General features: G+C 47.2%; 1 protein-coding gene across 7 annotated transcripts in view; it reads right to left on the minus strand.

Moving 5' to 3' along the window:
* Nucleotides 1-445: 445 nt before the first annotated feature.
* The window catches only part of NIM1K (NIM1 serine/threonine protein kinase), a 34,564-nt gene continuing 14,678 nt past the window's right edge, over nucleotides 446-20,331 (minus strand). For 4 of the 7 annotated variants that reach the window (XM_083703626.1, XM_083703625.1, XM_083703624.1 and 1 more), the window contains exons 2-4: nucleotides 8,609-9,712; nucleotides 2,131-2,399; nucleotides 446-1,338 (exon numbers count right to left, since the gene is read on the minus strand). In XM_083703626.1, the coding sequence (XP_083559752.1) occupies nucleotides 589-1,338; nucleotides 2,131-2,399; nucleotides 8,609-8,897 (1,308 nt within the window). In that variant the 5' untranslated portion in view covers nucleotides 8,898-9,712 and the 3' untranslated portion in view covers nucleotides 446-588. Of the gene's footprint in view, nucleotides 1,339-2,130; nucleotides 2,400-8,608; nucleotides 9,713-12,268; nucleotides 12,859-19,763; nucleotides 19,873-20,331 lie in introns of those variants that run through there. The other 3 variants (XM_083703623.1, XM_083703622.1, XM_083703621.1) reach the window with 3 other exon arrangements.

The raw sequence follows: 20,331 nt of genomic DNA on the forward strand, positions 1-20,331 counted from the left end.
TGAAGGGCAGGTAATAAATTTAATAATAGTGTTAACTATTATCATTACTTATAATGCAAACATAACCAGGAAGACCTTCTAAAGGATTCCCACACTACTCAATGCATGTGAGGCAAGAGTTCACCTATATTAACAGACCTTAACATGCTGTCTAAACTAACCCAAGTGAAATGCACTGTGTTAGTTCCAGACAGCAGCCTGAGCCAAAATTCTAAGCATGTTTACTCTGAAGTCCCACTGGGACTTGCTGCATGATAACTATACTTAAAATTGTTCATCTACTTGAGAGTGGGACTAAACCCCAACTAAACACAGTATGACTTTAAACATATAATGGAATTGCACTGCACATTTATCGTTTATCCTGATTTTACAGACCAATTCCTTGCAGCAGAACTTAAAAACTCAACAGCCCTCAAATGATACACTTTACTAGTCTACTCTAGAATGTGCATCTTACATGAGGAATTTTAAGGCATCTTTTTTTTATTTAATTCAAAATTACAAAAATGCTAAGAACAAGAGCTGACTGGTAGCAGACAAAGAGGTCTTGGCAAAGTTTGCCCAACACCAAGACAGCTGCATTTTTTATAAAATCAAACAGAGCTTAGATGAGTGTTTGAGGCCGCGATAGGTAGACTGCTCTTTCTTTGACTCTTGCTCCCTGAATTCCAGTTGGCTGATTATATGAACCGCTTCCACGGCCCTTTTCTTTTGCACCCTGTGCAAAATAATTCGGTAGATCCCAGTTACTGAGCTGTGGGAAGCTCTCCCGCGGTTGTTCTGAATGTGCTCCTCCGTGATCCCCAAACTGTTCAAGATTTTTTTCACTTCGGCGTCTTCCTCTCCGAGTGTTCCACTCCCCGACAAGTACTTTGGATCCAGTTTGAAAGGTTCCAGGGGCTTCGGATACTCCACTCCTTTCATCCATTCGCTGTTCATAATGTACTCAATGGAATAGCGTTCCGACGGTACTGGCTGCAGGATTCCCCGAATCAGCTTCTGGCAAGGTTCCGAGAGGAACGGCGGCAGGACATACATGCCCTCGAGGATAGTCTTCTTCAGTTTGCCCACTGTGTCCGCTCGAAAAGGCATCATCCCCGTCGTCATAAAATACAGAAGAATTCCGAGTGCCCAGATATCCACATATGCCCCAACGTAGCTTTCGTCCCTGAAGAGCTCTGGGGCAGCATAAGGAGGGGATCCGCAAAAAGTGTTCAGTGTTTCCTCTTTCTTACTTATCGTGCTGAATCCAAAATCCCCCACTTTCACACAGGTGTTACTGGTGTAAAATACGTTTTCAGCTTTTAGGTCCCGGTGAATTATGTTGCTCTCATGCTGCAGAACAAAGAATAAAAATTTATGTTTAGCTTTCATAAATGTTTTCCACTGTGCTGCAAATGGAAACGTGGAAGTCTTTTAAAATAAGAACGGTTAGTCTTTTAAAAGCAAAGTATATTTTAGCTAGTCTTTTGTACAAAACCACCAGCAGGGCTGTAGCCGCAGATGAGGAGAAGGAAGGTATGGACCACTGAAAGCTATTCCAAGCCTCTACCTTGAATGTTTAGCTTTCATTTAACCCTTCTTCCCCTGCCTCCCACATCCCAATAATTTTATAGCCATTTTGTTTGTGGAGACATGCAGAAAAGGACAAAGGCAGCATTATGCCCAGTTGCCCTCTAAATATTAATACAATTAAGCGGTTATGAGCTCTTTATCAAGCTACTTGTATGTTCTTCCTATTCTGTAATGAATCCCCACCCACATAGGATCCTCATCACATCATTTCTGGCTATAGGCCTGAAAAATCAGAGCAGTTAAATAGCCCCTGAACACATTACAGCAGAGCTTACACAGACACACAAACTGCTTGCACTCCCATGGTGGTCACGTGTTTCCAGCAAAAGATATTCCACACAAAACATACCTCAAGCTGCAGAAAAGCACCCTAAGCAAATGTTTGTTCATACGCAGGCACACTAAGCTGGAGCCACTTGCCATGTGGACATAATACTCTTTTATGGCTCCTAACAGACTGGTGGATATCTCAAACTAATCCTGCTTCTCTTTAAAGCGGGACACACACAGGGAAATGCAGAGCTGCTGAAGGGACCAAAATAATGAACTTACCATGTGCTTAAGAGCAGACACAATCTGGGAGAAGATGTGCTTACTCTCCACTTCCAATAATTTCCCCTCTGTCGTGATTTTCGCAAATAGCTCCCCTCCACTGGCATATTCCATCACCAGGTGCAGCTTGGAGTGTGTCTCCATGACCTCATAAAGCCTGATGATGTTTGGGTGGTGCAGCTTCTCCATGCTGGAAATCTCACGGGAGAGTAATCTCTGCGTCTTCTGGTCTAATTTCGTCTTGTCCAAAATCTTAATGGCTACCTTTTCTGGAATGACAGTGGTTTGATTTCATAGGGTTAGCAAGGGCAGCTGATAACATGCTTAAGAAAGGAAGTCATATGAACAGCCTTGATCCAGCAAGCTCAAGACGATCAGTTGCAACTTGCAGGAGATCGTCAGAGCCTCAGGCAGATGGCCTTCCCATCGAGCTACCTAAGATCCTTTTAACTGGAAATCGCACCAGCTAAATCTGGGACTGGTTCTGCTCTGCCACTGAGCTATGTCCCCTCCTTCTGCTCCATCTTGTATAATTACATCTTAAAACAAAATTCCCATAACAGTTGGCATCGATGTAACGTACTCACCTATTAAAAGAGAAGGAACATAGGCAGCTGTTTTGTTATTGCACAGCACCCTGGGTTCTGTTTGGATGAAGAGTGCTTTAGAAATGTTGATAATAAATAGAAGTATACTCGGTCAGCACAGTTGTTCATCTAGACCCGTAAATTAACTGGCAGAACGTCTTCAATGCCCAAGGGGATGTTCACATTACCACATTACAATGCAGTGAATTGGTTTGTGCTGGCAGATACAGTGGTACCTCAGGTTACATACGCTTCAGGTTACAGACTCCGCTAACCCAGAAATATTACCTCGGGTTAAGAACTTTGCTTCAGGATGAGAACAGAAATCGTGCGGCACCAGCGCAAGATCCCATTAGCTGAAGTGGTGCTTCAGGTTAAGAACAGTTTCAGGTTAAGAACGGACCTCCGGAACGAATTACCGTATTTTTCGCCCTATAGGACGCACCGTCCCATAAGGCGCACCTAGTTTTTTGGGGGGGAAATAAAGGGGAAAAAAATTTTTCCCCCCCAGGCACGGGGTTGGGGCGGGGGAGGCCCGAGCTTCCCCCGACCCCAGCCCCCAAACAGGCAGCTCTCTGCAAGCCATGGGAGCCCAGCGCTGGCTCCTGCTGCTTGCTGAGAGGTCCGTGAAGCCTGGACGCGCTGAGCTCAGCGCGTGCAGGCTTCTGCATGCAGGCGACTCTCCGCAAGCAGCGGGAGTGCTCCCGCTGCTTGCGGAGAGGTCCACGAAGCCTGGAGAGCGAGAGGGGTCGGTGCTACCATTCCTATCTGTGCAATTATGCTGGCTGCAGCTGAAGGCTGTTACAGCCCCAAATATCTGGAGGGCGCTAGGTTGGCGAAGGCTGTATTCAACTCTACTGTTGCTGCAACCCAACACACACTTACTGGCGAGCAGGACCCACTGAGCACAGTGGTGCTCACTTTCAAGTAAATATGTATAGGATTGCATTGCGAACCAGGTTTCCACTGCAACAAACATGATCACTGTTGCAAATGAAACAGACTACAGCCCGTTTCCGAGAGACCGTATCTTCACCCCACAAGAGAGACTGAGCTACACTCACACCTTTCCCAAGAAGCTCAGGATAGCACATATGGGCATTATTCCCCCTCCAATAAACAATAAAACAGCAACACAAAATTATTAAATATTCCCCAAGTGCAACTGCTGTTAAGAAAGCTTCAAAGGCACTGCAAGATGTTTCTTGTGTTTTGTAAATTTAAAACACTATTGCGTGGCGAGTTCCCGCCCCCCACCAGGATAAATAAAGACACGAGACACCATAATTTAAGGTTAATTGGGCGAATTAGGCCACAACTTTATTGAATTCAGGAATGAGAGGCATTGGCTTAGGCATTGGTCCTAACGACTATCCGGCTCCAGCCCATTTGCTGGAGACACGGGGAAGGGTTAACACTTTATCGGGGGAGTCTCCTGCCAAGGCACGTCGACTAGGAGCTCCCCTGGGTCACTGCTCTGGGGCGTGCCTTTGGCCCACACCTCCATAGGCTTCGGACAGGGCCACGCCCCCCGGAGTCCTTTAACGGACCACCCTTCGCTCGCTGGGGGGAGGTGATGGCGTTCCTCCCCCCCCACACATCCTCTTAACCCCTTCTTACCAATGCCTACCGCCAATGCCGAGAAGTTGTGACGAGTTGCTACGAGGTAGGCGAAAAACCAAAAGGCCAAAAATTGCCAATTGGGAAAAATTCCTACCATGCCCCTTGCGGCGACAGACCGAAGTCCATAGCAAAGTGAAAGACCTACCTAAGCCTACTTAAAGGGAGGGAGGGTGGGAAAACGTTAGGGTGAGCCGGCGAAAAGAGGGCGAGCCCCCTCCGCGCCGGCCCTAAATAGGGCAGTCCACGCCCCCCCAGCCAGCCAGCTGATTGGCTGGCTGGGGGGGCAGACCCTGCCGGGATTCCCCTGCTCTCGCGGGGGCTGGGACCAGCCCCTGCTCACGTGGGGTGGGCGTGAAGCCCGCAACCCCACCTGGGCAGGCCGGAAGTGGCTTTCTCACCACAAACTACAGAAGAGAAAGAACAAAGGCCAAGCAACACAGTGGGAAACAAAAGGCCTTTTCTCATTCAGGGTTCTTTTCAAGCACAATATTTACAGAAAAAAGAGGGTAGAAGGAAAAAAGGTTCCAAGGCTAGGCAAGACCAAAAGAAGTAACAAATCAGATTTTGCACTTCATCCATGGCCCAGATTTCACCTCGCCACATTTTGCTTCTGCAGCCTTGGTTCTGCACTTTGTTTTAAGAAGTTTAGGAAGGAGAGATCAGGTCGTCCTGAGAATCCAGCTAGCCAGACACTTTTAGAAGGAAAGGTTGCTATAACCTTGTCTGTGCCATCAGTGACAAGAGTCTCTCTAATCCTAGCTGCTGATGCAACCGTTTGAAACACAGCTTGTAATTGGCACGCCAGGTATCATCTGGAAAAGGAGACAAATACTAGGATGTTCTTTTGTTGCACATGCAGGAACACAGAATTCAGGCACGCGCATGGGTGGAGCTTCAGCTATTGATACGTCTTTTTTAGCAGAGAGATACAGGATTCCCTCTTATTACTATTATTTGTTAAATTAGCATGCCACTTTTCATCCAAAGATCACAGGGCAGTTTACTACATAAAAATACAAACGAGAACAAAAGCAAACCAATAACTCCTTCCCTCCCACAAACATTTAAAAAGCCATAGAGTGTTAATCAGCCAAAGCCTTAGTTACAGAGAAACGTTTTTGCCTGGCGCCTAAAGATATGTAACAAAAAGCGTCAGGCAAGCCTCCCCGGGGAGAGCATTCCACAAATGGGGAGCCACTGCAGAAAAGGCCTGTTCTCATGTTGCCACCCTCCAAAACACACATGGAGGAGGCACACAAAGAAGGGCCTCAGGTGATAATTGCAGGTTCTGGGTCAGTTCATATGGGGAGAGGTGGTCTTTGAGGTACAGTGGTACCTCGAATGAAGTACTTAATTCGTTCCGAAGGTCTGTTCTTAACCTGAAGCACCACTTTAGCTAATGGGGCCTCCCACTGCCACTGCGCCGTTGCCGTGTGATTTCTGTTCTCATCCTAAAGCAAAGTTCTTAACCTGAGGTACTATTTCTGGGTTAGCAGAGTGTGTAACCTGAAGTGTGTGTAACCGGAAGTGTATGTAACCCGAGGTACCACTGTACTGCAGTCCCGAGATTTATAGATCAAAACCAGCACTTTGAACTGGGCCCAGAAACTTATTGGCAGCCAGTGTAATACCCTCAAACCAACCACACCAGCTGAAGTTTCCAAACTATCTTCAGAAGCAGCCCTACATATAACACATTGCGGTAATCTCACACAGAGGTTACTAGAGCACAGACAAGGTAGGTTAGTCTATCCCTGTCCAGACAGGGGCACAGCTGGGCCACCAGCCGAAACTGATGGAAGGCACTCCTTGCCACTGAGGCCACCCGACCCTCAAGCAACAGCAAAAGATTCAGAAGTACCCCCAAGCTGCATACCCCCTCCTTCAGAAGGAGTGTAACCCCAACCAGATCAGGCAACCTCCCATCCATATGGGTCTAGGGAACCATTCACTAACAGTGTCTCAGTCTAATCTGGATTGAGCTTCAGTTTGTTGGCTCTCAGTCCATTACCAAGGCAAGACAGCGGTCCAGCACATCCACTGCTACACCTTCAGATGTAAAGAAGAAGCAGAGCTGTGTGTCATCAGCATATTACTCCAAATCTCTGGATGACCCCACTTGGTGGTTTCATGCACCATATTTATCTTGGAAGGATAACGAGTCATGTGAAACCCCAAGAAACCAGATCTGAAAGACACACTCTCTGGAGTAGCCCGTTGGAAGTCATTAACTGCATTACTTACAGGACTGAAGTCTATACAGTCATACCTTGGATCTTGAATGCCCTGGAACGCGGACGTTTTGGCTCCCAAACTCCACAAACTCAGAAGTGATTGTTCCAGTTTGCAAGCGTTCTTTTGGAACCAGAACATCCGATGGGGCTTCTGCGGCTTCTGATCGGCTGCAGGAGCTTCCTGCAGCCGATCAGAAGCCGTGATTTGGTTTTCGAACGTTTTGGAAGTCGAACGGACTTCCGGAATGGATTCCGTTTGACTTCCAAAGCACGGCTGTACCAGCAAATAATTTATCATATTTCCAGCAGGACAACAGGCTGCAAACCTCAGTGTTCCTTTCACCAGGTAGATTTCCTCTGTATATCCTACTGTTGTAACTGCTAACACTGCAAAGTTAGTACACACACACGCCCCGCTCTGCTCCTAAGAAATAACACTGCAATAATTACAAGTTCATTTAATTATAATTAAGCAATTGAGCTGGAATTTCCATCGCTACATTCTTCTGCAGGCAACACCTCGGCTTCCGTTTTGAAATGCTCAAGTGCTCTCTTTAATCCTTGCTGTATAAAGCACACCCGCACTCTTCCTTCTGTTGCCATTGCCCCATGAATCCGGCCCCCAGGAGGTGAACGTCTGGGTTCACAGGATGGGATGGGGGAGGGGGGTTTCAATTAATCTGATGTGAGCAAGGAGAGACTTTCTACAGGCACACAAACATGGTATCAGCAGGAATTGCAAATACAGAGAAAGTGACACACACACATGGGCAAAAATATAAACACTAAAGCGCTTCAGTGTGATTTAAACTCAGCAAGGGAGATAACAAATACAGCAGAGTCAGAAGACCCCCCCCCCACCCGGCACGTTTTGGATAAAGAACAACTGATAATAGTGCTCGCATCCAAATTCTGGGAGCAGGAAGGCACTTATGAAGATAAAAACCGTATAAATCACAGAGATGGAAGGGACATGTGGCCTTCCTGACGCTGTTGTTGGACTCTGGCTTCCATCATCCCCAATCACCATGGCCGGTGGTCAGGGAATGATGGGAGTTGTAGTCCAACAACAGCATCAGAAAGGCCACAGGTTTCCCACCCAGATTTATAGTACCATCAGCAGATAGTACTCATTTCTATAATGCTTGGCCTGTGATCTAGAAACGGAAAGAAAGGTTAGTAGGAGCAGTGGGGATGGGATTTGTGTATGCAGGAGAGAATGAATGCATGATGAAGGGGAAGGAGAGGGGGACAGGAGGGCTGTTCTGACCCACTTCTGGCTTCAGCCCGGCTCACTTTGGGCTCTGCCCTTGTCCACCACCAGCTTAAAGCTCCTAATTTCTCCCACCCACCCACCTAGGGGAAATTGGCATAAACTTCTAAAGGGGCTGCCCAGTCCTCTTCTAAAATAACCAACGCTCCTTGGTATCATCATGAATACTGAATGGAATAGTCATTCCTGACAAAAACAACATGTCCTGGAAAACAGGTAGAGGAGGAGGGGAAGTCTCCTATCTTAGCTGTTCTCTGTCCCAAGAGGGTGTTCAGAAGTACGCTCAAAAGCGCAGCGAACTCACTTTTAACTCTCTGGTCTTGGCATGCGAGGCAGATGGTACAGGAGCCTGAACAAGGAGAGACCAGCTCAGAACATTGCCTTCAATGCTAATGCAAGGGATGGCGTATTACATTGTGCATCCACCCACTGCCCCACTTAGTTATCTGTTCTATGGGTGCTTCCAGACAGGAGCTGAATTTGCAAACCAATCATTGAGATGTTGCAAACAGGTTGCTTTTTAAAAAAAAAACAACTTGCTGGATTTTCCTCAGGAAAGGATAAATCTGGATGAAATTGGAAGGGAGGGGAAGATATATAGCCTGGCATTTGGATGCCAATGACACGTGGATGCTGTAGGAACAAAAAACCTTACATGTGTCTGATACACCAATCCCACAAACACCCATCTGGAAACACCTTGTATATATATCTCTACACAACCCCACACAACCGCTTGTTCCACACACCGCAGAGCCTACCTTTGGTCAGAGCATGGATTCCAAGCTTCACTTGGGAGAAGTTCCCACTCCCTATTTCCCCTCTGATGCGGTAAAACCCAATCCTCTTCCCCAGAGTTAACTCTTTAACCACCTTTTCATCCTGGGACATATCCAGAGTCAGTTTCTCCAAAGGCGTCAACCGGCGCTGCCTGCCCTGCTCATCCTCTGCGTAGACCTCGCTCTTTGTATAGTCCTCTGCACTGTCTTCCCGGTTCCATCTAACATACCGGTGGCTCCCTAGACCGCCATTCGCATATCCTGTGGTCATAGTCCAGGGGGCGATCACGTATCCATCGGCTTTAGCAAGCTGCTCTGCGGGAAGACCTCGGTGACACGGATGCAGACATGACAAAGCCCGTGACCATTTAAAACAGAAAGCTCCAAAACATCGGGCTTGGCACTAAGTCTTATTCGCGGCGTTATCTTCCAGCAAATGCATCACTCTGTCTCCTCCAAATAAAACTTAGGAAGCGAAGACCCAACTTGTATCCACATTTAAGCAGCCACTTCAACAAGGGTCACGATCTGCAGGCTTAATGGAAGATTTGCAATTAAAGGTGTAAACTCTACATCACAAAAGCAAGGAGGGCTGTGCAAAATACAAGGGCATCCTTTCCTCACACTCTCTCTCCAGGCATACAAACAAAGTGCTTGACTCAGCGTCTGCTGCTGCTGCTGCTTTGAATATGTCCAGGTCCCTTTGAACAGCTGACCTCATCAGGCAGGAGATGATCAGATCCTCCCTCCTTGATTCAGGTCCCAGTTCAAGAGCCGAAAGCTGCGATTCTTTCATCGCTATGTTCTTTAGCCGGCAACACTTCTGCTCCGGCTTTGAAGTGTCGGGGTGCTTCCTCGGATCCCTGCTGCAAATAACACACCTGTGCTCTTTGGCACTGCCATTGTTGGTAGAAGGCTGGCACTGGAGGGTGAAGGCAAAGGCTGTATGCTGACAGAAGAGGAAGACGGGCGATGAAAACACCACCCTTTCTTCAGTAGCACGGAAGTCACAGCGAAGGATTAACTGCAGTTACTTCACCCCTCCTTCTTTGAAGGCTTGAGCCTTCTCATAGATGTAATGTGTTCCTAAGAGGAGAAATAAAAATCAGTTAAAGCCTTTGCTTTAAGCGTTCCCACTGCACAGTCGCTTTTTCTCCCTCTGCTGTTTTAGAAATCATCACCAGTTGCATCCTGCACTTTAACACTACTCCAAGTAATCAGGGAACTTGCTCACTCTCTCCTGTTTCCTCCTCTTAACCAGGCATCAAGAGGTTGCAAGGATATCTGTGGATCACCAGCATCCCTCAGCCCATATCAGCAAGCCTCTGCTGGAGGAAAAGAGCTGCTGTGCTCTCTTCCCTTTCACAAGGGCAGCAGGGAGATAGCTTTACATAACCCATTAAATAATCCTTTCAGCAGCTCAGTCACTTCTTCGTGAGATCCAGAGGTGTACAGAGCCTGGCCCTGGAAATCTTTCAGCTGTGCTTGCTTAACTTCTTAACTACAGTGGTACCCCGCAAGACGAACGCCTCGGAAGACGAAAAACTTGCTAGACGAAGGAGTTTTTCGTTTTCTTAGCCGCTTCGCAAGACGCATTTCCTATGGGCTTGCTTCGCAAAATAAAGCTTGCCCCGCAAGCTCCGGGGATAGCGGGGAAGCGCAGCGCGTCTTCCCCGCTGTCCCCGGACCTCTTTTGAAGCAATCTCCGGGGCAGGCAACGGGGAGAAGCAATCTTCTCCCCGCTGCCCCTTACTTTAAAACAGGTCCGGGGACAGAGGGGAAGGCGCACGGCGCTTCCCCTCTGTCCCCGGACGGTCTCCATAGGAACGCATTGATTGATTTTCAATGCATTCCTATGGGAAACCGTGCTTCGCAAGACGAAAAACTTGCAAGAAAAAACTTGCGGAACGAATTAATTTCGTCTTGCGAGGCACCACTGTATCTTAGTATTCCTATTTCCCCGACACTTACCTACCGAGTTACAATCTCTGTGGCCTTGCGCCATGGCATCTTTCAAGCCTCGTTTCCAAAATAGGCTCCTATTCCAGGGGTGGCTATAATCTGTGTCCCTCCAGTTGTTGTAGACCACAACACCCACCAGCCACAGGCAGCATGGCCATGGATGATTAGAGTTGTAGTCCAGGAACATCTAGGGACGTGGGTGGCGCTGTGGGTTAAACCACAGAGCCTAGGACTTGCCAATCAGAAGGTTGGTGGTTCAAATCCCCGCCACGGGGTGAGCTCCTGTTGCTCGGTCCCTGCTCCTGCCAACCTAGCATTTTGAAAGCACGTCAAGGTGCAAGTAGATAAATAGGTACCACTCCAGTGGGAAGGTAAACGGCGTTTCCGTGTGCTGCTCTGGTTCGCCAGATACGGCTTAGTCATGCTGGCCACATGACCTGGAAGCTGTACGCTGAATCCCTCGGCCAGTAAAGCGAGATGAGCGCCGCAACACCAGAGTCGGTCATGACTGGACCTAAAGGTCAGGGGTCCCTTTACCTTTACCAGCAACATCCGGAGGACCACAGATCATAACCAGTTCCTGCACTAGACCCAGGGTGAGGAATCTTTGGCCTGCCAGATGTTCCTGAACATCAACTCCCAGCAGCCCCAGGAAGTAATGGCCAATGGCTAAGGGGGATGGGAGTTGGGAGTTCAGCAACATCTGGATGGCCACAGGTCCCGTCTCCCCACTCTTGAGCATGACCTTCGCTCTTCCAGAACTGCTCATTTTTACTTGTTTGTTTTGTCTGTGAATGAGCACCAAACCCTCTGCTTACTTGAAGAACTTCAACCACTCTCTCTGCCGACTCTCAGGTCTAGAATGTGTTCCCAGAACACTTATGGGGTGCCACCCATCTCTTTCCCTCTTTCTCTTCTTTCCAGCCTCTCCCTTTTTAGTGCGGTTTTAGTTTGGGGTTTATTTGTAAAAATGTGTCACCCTTAGGCATGGGCAGACCTTGGCAGTTTAACCCTTAGCCATGGATGCTAACGTAGCTTGCTTAGCTCATTTGGTGGGTTTTTCTGAGCAAAGCTAATATATATTTGACTATAGTAAATAGCACACCAAGAGACAATGATATGAGCCCAGATCAATCCTACACTTACAGTTAGCAAAGGTAACAGCAATGCAAAGATCTAAACAAAGCATCTTAAAGATTCCACTTCAAAGACCAAGTAGCTCATCTAATGTTTACCAAGAAGCTCAGATGCAGAGCGTCTTGCTTTTGCATGCACAAGGCCCCAGGATCAATCCCTGGCATCTCCAGGCAAAACTGGGCAGCTCCCCTACCTGAAACCCTGGAGAGCAGCTGCCAGTCAGTGTGGATAATGCTGAACCAAACAGCGCCAACTTCATATAAGGCAGCTTCCACATTTCTCAAGGTTAATGAAATATTTATGTTGGCTTTGTTCTGAGCAATGAGAGTGGTTCCACTGCAAGGAATCAGGAGAAAGTCACAGTGGGTGAAACGAAGCATCTCTCCAACAGTGGAAACTCCTGTGATTCTTGTTAAATATCCTCTCCACAGTAGCTGTTTTACTGGGAATTGTCCTGCTGCTCAAGAACCGATTAACAGAATAAACCTTTGGATTACCCTAAGTGCAAAGAGCTAAATTAACTCCATAGAACCCTTACCCTACCAAATGCAAGTAGAGGTCCTTAGTTAAATCTGGGAGAGTAACAAATGAGGCATTTTCTAGAAAGTTTCTCCCACTGATAACTGGAATACCTCCACTGTGGCGGTTGCCCTAGGATGTGTCAAGGAAAGGGTTAAAATGGGTGTGAGGTGATTGGCCAGTGAGAATGCGAGGGGGGAGTAAAAGATAGAGTGGGAGGTTTTGAAAAGTCAGTTGAGGTTTGGGAGTTGGGAGTTGAGGTTTGTCAGTTGGGAGTGGAGGCTTGGGTGTTGGAGAAGGAAGAGGGTGGAATAGGCAGTGGGTTGCTTGAGTTGTATTGTGAAAGAGTGAGAGGAATTGTTAGGGAGTTAGATAGATAGTTGGGAATAATTCAGTTTGAAATTGTAGGAACTAAGATTTAAGAAACGGACAAGAGAGAAATAAACCGAAACCATACGCTTATTCCTGCACTTAAAAATAAACTTGATATTTGTTTATGTTAACAACTGTCTGGACTCCGTGTGTCCCCGTGAGAAGCGGGGTGGTGGCAGCGAAGAAAGCAACCGCAGTGGTGGCACAGGGTCAATAGACCGTGAAAGGTCCGGGGGTCCTGTGTGATCACCACATCCACCTTGCTTCACAAGACACCTCAGCCACCAGCCTGAGAGTTTGGATTGGAAGACCCCTCCCAACCCCCCTGTTACTCTTTGGTGTATCCAACACTTCTACTGTGACATGGGTCTCCAGACAACCTGTTTATTCACCATTCATCCTGAATTGTTCACACAAAGCTTACACAGTGGTTCAAATAGATCCAGTCTTCACTGAGCATTCGTTCTTAATTGTGTACAGGGCAGTCATATGACCAATGAGCAGACGTCCTCATTTGCTTTCGGGTGCTTGCATGCCTTCTGGTTAATATTTTTACCTACCCCCACTTTTCAGTGCATCTCCTTGTCACTTTCCTAACCACAAAAGGTCTGGGGTTTTTTTTAAAGAGGATTTGTTGCACTAGGGCAACAGAGCGCTTTAATCCACTTTCATCGTGCATAGATCTCTCCCGCAAAAATAATGGCAAGTCTGGAAGGCTCCTCGACTCCTTCATAGGAAGCAATACTTCTTCTGTGAACACACATGGAAGGTTCATGTATATAGCTGTGTACAGATCATAGGAGCCAATTCCTAGGGCTGAGGCCCTCCCATAAAATATTTGGGCACTGCCATTCAAATGGTAGGGGGTGAGCCCCATCATGTGATTGATTATGTGGGACAGGGCTTACCTGCCCTCCCCAATATTTTATTCACGAACAGATGCACAAACAGATCTGGAAACACTAGCAGATTTACCCTTGTGGAGTTTTGCACAGAGACACACACTCTCTCTTCAAATTGGGGACCATTTTCAGAACAGCAGCATTCAGACAGAAAATCCCCTGACTCAATCTCAACAGAATAGCCACTGCATGCAGACAAATACAATCAGTCTAAGTAAGGGCTTTATCAGCGATCTGCTTCTCCCCCCCCCCCCCATCCCTGCTCCACCCCCAGGCTATGTAAGGCCTGCTATGACGGCATCATGTGTCCTGCCAATCCTACTATTGCTGCCTTTTATTTATGAAATTTGCCACATCACTGTTAAGACTCAGAAACGCTCGGGACTCTAAGGTTTCTGACAAAGCAAAACCAGACACTCAGTGCCGGCTTTTCTATATATGTGGCGAAGGGGACAGAAATAGCAGAACCAGCTTAGAGGCAGTGCAGCTTAGGACAAGAGTGGCAGATGGATATAGCAGAGGAGGAGACGGTTCTGTCCTCCGGCACATTCATTATTCAGATTCTATTTTTGTGTTTCTGCTTCACCACTGATGTTAATCCCGCTGCACACGCCATGTACAATTGTGAAAAGGGCGCATCATGGGCAGGGCAGCATTCGTTCTCACCGTTACGTAACCCAAACACACGCCTGAGCTCCTAACAAAAGATGGTGCAGCAGTTTATTTGACAATGGCAACTTCTAAAACTGCAGGCCGTGCTGTGCGACTAAGATGTCAGACACAGCTCGCCTCCTAGGGCTTTGTCTGCTGCATTGGTTTAAGATCTGAAGCAGGGAGACATGGGAAGCAGCCTCATATACAGCTCAGGATGAGGGCCTTGCCCAGCTGTGCCTGGAAGGGATTGAGCCCGATATGTTTTGCAAAAGCTATGCCACTGAGCTACAAGTAAATCCCTTAGCTGACTGCACCACAAGCTTGGCACATTATTCATGCCCTTTGACTTGTAGGGCTCCTGTTGTAGGTTGCTGCTACTGTGCTGCCAAACTTATAGGCACAGAAGTTGTGGGGTAAAAAAAAGGTAAAGGTAAAGGACCCCTGGACGGTTAAGTCCAGTCAAAGGCAACTATGGGCTTGTGGCGCTCATCTCACTTTCAGGCCGAGGGAGCCGGCGTTTGTCCACAGGCAGCTTTCCGGGTCATGTGGCCAGCATGACTAAACCGATTCTGGCACAACGGAACACCGTGACGGAAAGCAGAGCGCACTGAAACGCTGTTTACCTTCCCGCTGCAGCAGTACCTATTTATCTACTTGCACTGGCGTCCTTTCGAACTGCCAGGTTGGCAGGAGCTGGGACAGAGCAACGGGAGCTCACCCCATCGCGGGGATTCGAACCGCTGATCGGCAAGCCCAAGAGATCCAGTGGTTTAGACCACAGCGCGTGTCCCTTCTTCATGCAGCACAAAGCTAAACTATGGAAGTCATGCCCCGCAGGAGGCAGTGATGACTACCAACTTGGATGATTCTGAAACAGATTAGAGAATTTCATAGAGGATAAAGGCATCAATCAGGCCTGTGCAGACCTTGTCTGATGAATGGGGTGGGAGTGTTGTCCATGAGATGCACCACCTAATCCAGGGGTCAGCAAACTTTTTCAGCAGGGGGCCAGTCCACTGTCACTCAGACCTTGTGGGCGCCTGGACTATATTTTGGAAAAAAAATTGAACAAATTCCTATGCCCCACAAATAACCTAGAGATGCATTTTAAATAAAAGGGCACATTCTACTCATGTAAAAACATGCTGATTCCCAGACCACCCACGGGCTGGATTTAGAGGGCGATTGGGCTGAATCCAGGCCTTAGTTTGCCTACCCATGACCTAATCTGACCTGACGCGACACACTAGTAAGCAGTAACGCAGGTCCAGATTTTACTGTCGCAGCCTTGCTGTGCATATGGACAACATGGCAGTTTCACTCATTACGTGCCCAGTCAACTGAGAGGTGCAGGGTATTCTTGACATGGTACTACATCCAGCAAGCCCCTGCCAGCTCCCCCAGCCTGTTTAGCCCGCTACGGCCTGGGGCAAGTTTACCAAGCTGCCCCTACCTCTGCATGGGCCTCCCATCAATGGCTGCATGCTAGACATAATGGTTCTGTCAAAGGCAGTAATTCTTCTAAATGCCCATTGTTGGAAATTGCAGGAGGGCAGAGCGCACCTGAGTTCAGGTTCCTCACAGGCATCTGGTTGGCCACTGTGAGAACAGGATGCTCGACAAGATGGGCCTTTGGCCTGATCCAGCAGGCTTGTCTTAGCGCTCTTTTTACATCCCCTAAATAGGCTACAACAAAACTTGTTTCATTTAAGCCAATTTCTCTGGGTAACTCCAAAGTTCCACCATTATGAGGAAAAAAACCACCCTCCTCTTCACGCCATGCGCAAAACTCTTTCCTGTCCCCCCTTTTCATAACTGTTCTAATAAACCAAACAGTCACAAATGTTTTAGCCTCTCTCTGTCATAAGGAAGTTGCTCTTGCCCTTGTTCATTTTTGTTTGATATTTACAGAGTTCTCTTTTCTAGAAGCGAGTGATATTTTAGTTCGGAATATGAACCTCCACAACTTTTAATGCTCTCCTTCAGTCCAAAGAGAGTATTGACGCTCTACAATATCTTCTCCAGCTTGAAATGCAATCTTCCCCACCTGCTTCCTTCCCAGCTTCTAACCCATGGGCCCGAGGGCCGAATCCAGCCCAATCACCTTCTAAATCCAGCCTGAAGATGGTCCGGGAATCAGCGTGTTTTTACATGAGTAGAATGTGTCTTTTTATTTAAAATGCATCTCTGGGTTATTTGTGGGGCCTGCCTGGTGTTTTTACATGAGTAGAATGTGTCTTTTTATTTAAAATGCATCTCTGGGTTATTTGTGGGGAATAGGAATTCATTCATCTTTTTTTCAAAATAGTCTGGCCTCCCACAAGGTCTGAGGGACAGTGGAATGGCCCCCTGCTGAAAATGTTTGCTGATCCCTGTTCTAACCGTTCTCACTAGAAGCATCTCTCCCTCCTGGTGACTGCTGCAATTTAGTGTGCCAGGGAGCCTGGGTATGTGATTTTCTTAGGGTGCCCAAGTCCCCAATAGGAGCATTGGGCATCATGGAAATCACATTTCCCAGGCTCCCTGGCACACTAAGGCAGTGGTTGTAGCAATGTTCCAGCAGTTAGCAGGCTGGCTTCCAACAACTTCTCTGCCACTGATTCCGGGCCAGATAGGGGAAAGATGTCAAACAGGCCAGAGGGTCTCTTGGGTGCAGACTAGGGAAGTTTTCAGAACCCATCACACTTCTGGAAGCATTGGGATCCCAATGAGGTTTGATTTGGGCTCACAATAATTTTCCCTGTTTATTTCCATACAGTGGTACTTCAGGTTACATACGCTTCAGGTTACAGACTCTGCTAATCCAGAAATAGTGCTTCAGGTTAAGAACTGTCCTTCAGGATGAGAACAGAAATTGTGCTCTGGTGGCGCGGCGGCAGCAGGAGGCCCCATTAGCTAAAGTGGTGCTTTAGGTTAAGAACAGTTTCAGGTTAAGAACGGACCTCCGGAACGAATTAAGGACTTAACCCAAGATACCACTGTATTTAGAAAACAGCTTAAATTGAGCTGGTTTTCTAAATGAATAAATATACACGGAAAATTATTCGGAGCCCAGAATTGGTCCATCACTGCATACAGATAATGCAGACTACCTCAAGAAAACTGAGCTTGCCTCTCATTCATTTTTAAACTCACCCAACGATAAAAACACCGCCAAAGAAAAATAGTCAGCAGTGGGGCAATCCGCACACCAATTACCAAAGCACCAGCGACAACCCTTTGACAGGCTCTTAAATCTCTGAATGCCGTTGGCAAGACTGGCTTTTAAACAGCCTGCTACAGTAATCCCAGCTTTCACTGCTTTCAACTCAAGAAGATGCAACTGTGTGTGTTTTAACACAAAGTGAAACTGCAATTACCAGGAGTGTTTTTCTTCCTCTGCTGAAGAGGTATAAAGTTCAGAGCAGCCTTTGAAGTAGCCTTCCATGCAGTCAGCGATGGTTGCAGTCCAAAATGTGGAAGAGAGTGGGGCACCAGGTTGGGGGAGACAGGTTTGGAGGACCAGTAGCTCTGTTTGGAAGAGAACTCAGCCAAGTTGGATCCCCAAAGCAACCCTGCTTCCCCAGCTTTTTGATGTCAGGGATGATGGGAGACGTTCCAAGAGCATTTGGAGGTCACTCCATTGGCTATCCCTGCTCAAACCATACCAGCTCTAATCTACCCTAGGCTAACCTTACCCTAACTTGCAGTGTGGTGCTAAATCACTGATCCAAGCAAAATTTCCATTCATACAAAGTCCACAAAGAATATAGTTTTTTTGTTTTTTTAAAAAAGGTTAAATCCTAAGCTAGCTTTAAAAAAAGGGGGATAATTTTATTTGATTTTCAAAGCCTACAACCCAGAAAGTCTGCAAAACTATGACCTCCTTTCGTCTAAATATTTTAGCTACTCTACATGATAAAATACAACCAGGTGCGACCTACCTAGCATTTGAGCCTCTCATGACTGTATCTCATTACTTTTCCAGATTTTTGGTTTATCAAAGCCTTTGATGATATTTCTTCGATTCCTTTGAAATGCAGAGTTCACGCCCACATCAGTGTGGGTTCTAATAAAACAGAATACATCTTAACATTGCCTCCCTTCAGATCGCCTTTAGTCTTTTGAAATTACTTTTGCTAATCATCCTCATGAAATATTGCAAATGTAATTTTTCGCTCCCTCTGCTTGCCAGCCTTCCTCAGTAGTGAGAAAGCCCAGCTCTGTACAGTGGACCCTCTGGATATGAATTAAATTCATTTCGGGGGTCCGTACTTAACCTGAAAAGTCCGTAACTGGAGGTGCTGCTTCTGTGCATGCACGTGGCACAATAGAGTGCTTCTGTGCATGAGTGCGGTGCGCAGAGCGCTTCTGTGCATGGCAAAACCCAAAAGTATACACTTCCGGGTTTGCCATGTTCGCAACGCAACTCCAGAGCAGTATGTAACTCGAGGGTCCACTGTATTTACAAGGTTCATTTAGCAGAGGGAGTACTGGAGGGTTTGGCCCCATCTGCACTATGCATTTAAAGCAGCATTGCACCACTTTAGACAGTCATGGCTTCCCCCAAATTATCCTGGGAACTGTAGCTTGTTAAGAATGCTGAGAGTTGTTGTTGGAACACTCCCCCACCCCTCTTTGGAGAGCTACTCTCAAAGTGATACGTAAACTTCTCTGCCAAGCAAGTAGTATGATGAACCATTAATATATTTATGTTATTTTCACTTGCATTTCCATGGTTATGTCTTCTTATAAACTATGGCTGAAACGAATGAAAACACGTCCCTCTTCTGCAGAATTATTTAGGTTTGAAACCTAGTTGAGACATAGGTTGCATGAGACTGAGCTAACATGCAGGAAAGAAGCTCTCCATATCTGCTTTGTTCCTCCCTGGTCCTTCTCTTGCAGTGCTCTGCTGAGCTAAGCTAAGCCAAGCCTTGGCTTAGCATGTTATCTGAACTGGGTCTCACAGTTAAGCTCTTGCTGTGCTAACCACAAGATGCAGCCAACAGCCTATGTGCTTGTGCCATCTCGGTAAGCCATAGTTTGGCTTACCACATTGCTTGAATAATTGAGCTGTAGAGTTGGAAGCTGTAGAGTTGGGACGCGGGTGGCGCTGTGGGTTAAACCACAGAGCCTAGGACTTGCCGATCAGAAGGTTGGATGTTCGAATCCCCGCCACGGGGTGAGCTCCCATTGCTCGGTCCCTGCTCCTGCCAACCTAGCATTTCGAAAGCACGTCAAAGTGCAAGTAGATTAATAGGTACCGCTCCTGTGGGAAGGTAAACAGCATTTCCGTGTGCTGCTCTGTTCGCCAGAAGCGACTTAGTCATGCTGGCCACATGACCCGGAAGATGTACGCTGGCTCCCTCGGCCAATAAAGCGAGATGAGCGCCGCAACCCCAGAGTCGGCCACGACTGGACCTAATGGTCAGGGGTCCCCTTTACCTAGAGTTGGAAGGGACCACAAGGGTGATCTAGTCCAACCCCCTGCAATGTAGGAGTCTTGTGCCCAACATGGGGCTCAAACCCATGATCCTGAGATTAAGAGTCTCATGCTCTACCGACTGAGCTAGTGTTTAACAATAACACTCTCTGAAGTAGTTCGCTACCTTCCTTCTTTGCTCGTGCTCTTGCAAATGCAACCATTAAACCTATCAAAATGCTTTTTCAGAGATTTCAGCTCTGCTGGGGCCTATTGTCTGTTGATGTGTCACTGTCACTCTATGTGGCTCCCATCGACTCAACTGCTCTGATGTCACACCAATGTCATAATAGGGAGCCTAATAAGCCCTGGACAACCCATATGATGATGATGATTTACACCCAGCCATTCTGGGTGGCTGGAGATAGCTGGAAGCGGGGCATTGGGAAACCTCAGCACTCCAAAGTCTATGGGATGTTTAGTTCAGCCAAAGATCACAGGAGAAAACAGCTGGGCAAAACAAAGAAGCTCCCAACAGGTCAGAAGAAACTTTCCTGGCTGCTTACTGGTGGAAGAAATGAAAAGGAAACGGCAGCCTTTTTGATCAGCAATTCCCTCCATGGCCAGGGACGAGACAAATATGACCTCCTCCCCTTACAATCTGCTGGGTTATTTGCCATATGTAGAGGGGCATCTTTCTTCTCCACTTACCATAATATAAAAAAATATACCCCAGGTGATTTAACGGGCAAGAC

Source organism: Podarcis gaigeae (genome assembly GCF_964106915.1).
Source record: "Podarcis gaigeae genome assembly, chromosome: 11".
Taxonomy (NCBI): domain Eukaryota; kingdom Metazoa; phylum Chordata; class Lepidosauria; order Squamata; family Lacertidae; genus Podarcis; species Podarcis gaigeae.